Here is a 2,974-nt window from a genome sequence, read left to right as displayed (position 1 = left end):
TGAAAAAATGGATCCATCTTGCTTTGTATCAACAGTTGAGGCTGGTGCTTTATCATGAAAATATCTTCATAGCACATGGACGTCTTAGTAACAATTGGCCCAGGACAAGGAGTTCCCTGCACTCAAATGGGCTCCAAAACGACCAGATCTTAATCCACAAGAGGAGCATCTTTAAGATGTGGTGGAATGTTAGATTTGCATGGATGTTTAGCTGATAAATACAGCAACTGTGTGATGATATCGACCAAGATCCCGAAAGGATGTTTACAGCACATTAAAGTAATTCTATGCCAAGAAGAATTCTGGTGGTTCTGAGGGCTTCTAGCATGGTGTATCCAATTTAATGTGGCAGGTGAGTATTGCATACATATTTAATATCGTATATATGATGATCTCTAAAATTACCTCACAATGTGCAGAAAGCTGTCAGTGAGTTTAGGCAGCCTGCCAGCTATGCTCAAGAAATAGTATGATGTATGTACATTGTTTCTTTTGCTAATTTTGTATCTTTTTTTTTTTTTTTTTTTTTTTTACAGAATTTACCTTTTGGACTGAATTCACACTGGCAGTGTCTCCCTACAGTAGCTACATGGTAAATAATGTGCTGGAAGTAGCAGCCACATGGTTTTTTGGCAGAAAAAAACTTTTTTAATAAAGTTGAATAAACACTATACAAAGTTCCACTGTCACCTTAGTGATAATATACACACAATTCATTGTAAGTTTATAATAATGCACTTGGCTATTGGAACACAAACCCTTACCTACTAACCTGATCTTTTTATTGAAAAAGCCAAAATGCTTTAGGAGTTCCTTTCTCCTGCTCATGAATAATTAACACAAGCATTTCTGTGTATATTATCCCTAAGGTGACAGTGGAACGTTGTATAGTATTTGATCAGCTTTAATTAAACTAGGCTTTTGCTGCCAAAAAAACTCTGAACTTTCTGAATCTATTTTTTATGAGTTCAATGATTGGAACAAATGGTTGTTTTTTGTCTATTTTTTTCAGGTGGTGAAATCTAGGCTTTTGCAGCCACTTACAAACACTTGAAAAACCTAGCAGTTACCCAGTTACCATTCCTAGGCACCTAGTGGTTGCCAGTCAGTGCAAGAGAGGTATATACCACAGTTTTTTTTTTTTAATACTTATATGAACTAAGCCTTCATTATTACACTACATTGATTATACAATTACACTCCTAGAAGTATTTACCGTACATTCTTTACATACATAGGGTCATTTGATAGCTATCCAAGCTCTCACAGGTCTGGAAGATGGAAATGGAGGAATCCTAAATATTCTGGAAACCTGTCAAATGACTGGCTCCGGCTGCTGCTCCATTCCTTTCAAGTCCCACCCCGTTGAGGATAGAAAGACTACCTTGTAAAATCAGTGCCTTTACCAGACAAGGATAGCAAAATACTGGGATTGGAGGCTATTTATTCTTGTATCTGTGTTTTCCTTACCATTCAGATAGGTGTACAGGAATATACCCGATTTATCAAAATATAGTCTCCAAGTTTTCCTTGTTACTATCCCTTCCTTTGTGAATTTCATTTTTTTCCCCCAGAGGCTCCAAATAGTGGATTTGTCAGTTTAGTGTAAACATACTTCATAAAAGTACAGATATATAAGGAAAAAGGAAGATTACACTTAAAAGTTATTGAGCAGTATGTAAAAAATAAGAAACACATCATCAACCAAAGAAAGTTATATTTTTTATTTTAGGTATCAAATATGATTTATATGAAATATGATCTGCATATTTTTTAAAAAAAGATGAAAATCCACAAAGGCACATTTCTTGACGCATGTTATTAATGCAGGTCTAGTTGAAATTTATCGCAAAATTTTGCAACATAAAGTACAGAAAATGTAAGATATTACAGTTATAATATTGACATACACAAAATAGGCTGTAATGGCTTTGTCACCGATTGCTATTATGGCATCAGAATTTGCTTATGAAGGCAGTGTCAGAAAAATATACATTTAGATATTGTTTTCAATGGTAGAAGTTGTAGAAAATAGACTTCCTATTCTTCTGCAGTTTCAGAAAGACTATTCAAAATCTCAAGAACAATTTGAGGAACATCTCTGGAGCAGTAAGTTGTGGCAGGTGTCACACACACGTACAGGCTTCGGGTATGATGGCAGTGAAAGTTCATTACTCGAGCAAGTATTGCAAAAGATATGTCCACAATTTCGACAATGATGCTACAAAACAATAAAAGCAAAGTTAATGAACAAATCAACTGTTTTCAGTATTTGGCTGAAATACTGGCTGAATACTTGGCTGAAAAGACTAATTCAGAATCAGTTGGTTTACTGAAGTGTAATTGGTTATGTGGCTTATATTTTGTTCAAGCTTCAAATACATACGAATATGTAACATAATAAAGTGCAGGAGTCACACAGCCATTTTTGGTAAGCAATGTTGTATGCTTCCAAATGGTCCTCACTAATTAGAAAGTATGTTGCACAACTCCAGAAATTATATAACAAATTGAAACTACATGGCAACATTCTATGTATGTATTGTACAACACTATGCATTGTATATAAACACAAAGGTTTTGGATTGCTAATATTTGTATTGTAATTGAAAAGATACAATCTATGAGACACAATTGGATTAAATAAATTTGGAATTAAAAAGTTACGAGGGAAAATGACAACATACAATTGATTTTATAATAGATGTATTGAAGTTGGAAATAGTATATAAAACATGGAATTTGGTAGAGGATAGGATGCACATTAGGTAGAAAGTATTTGCATAAATGTAAATATATGTCATGTATTTAGTTGGTTTTAGGTAGGATGCATTTTGAGTTTTTTTTATATATATGTAATTTCCTCTTTAGGTGATGCAGTCTATGCTGTGTTTTTTTTCTTAATAAAATCTGGCAAAGAAATATTTGATACCCTCTTAAAGAGATGTATTGAGTTTTGATAAGTTATATACCG

The 2,974-nt window shown here is 33.7% G+C and overlaps 1 protein-coding gene across 1 annotated transcript in view; it reads right to left on the bottom strand.

Annotated features, from left to right (window-relative positions):
- Positions 1-1,709: 1,709 nt before the first annotated feature.
- Positions 1,710-2,974, bottom strand: part of RUFY1 (RUN and FYVE domain containing 1) — a gene marked incomplete in the record, with an annotated part of 48,019 nt that continues 46,754 nt past the window's right edge. The window contains 1 exon segment of the mRNA XM_072400802.1: positions 1,710-2,221. Coding sequence (XP_072256903.1) covers positions 2,078-2,221 — 144 coding nt within the window.

This window comes from Pyxicephalus adspersus, chromosome 2 (assembly GCF_032062135.1).
Source record: "Pyxicephalus adspersus chromosome 2, UCB_Pads_2.0, whole genome shotgun sequence".
Lineage (NCBI taxonomy): Eukaryota > Metazoa > Chordata > Amphibia > Anura > Pyxicephalidae > Pyxicephalus > Pyxicephalus adspersus.
This window is presented reverse-complemented; position numbering and strand designations above follow the sequence as displayed.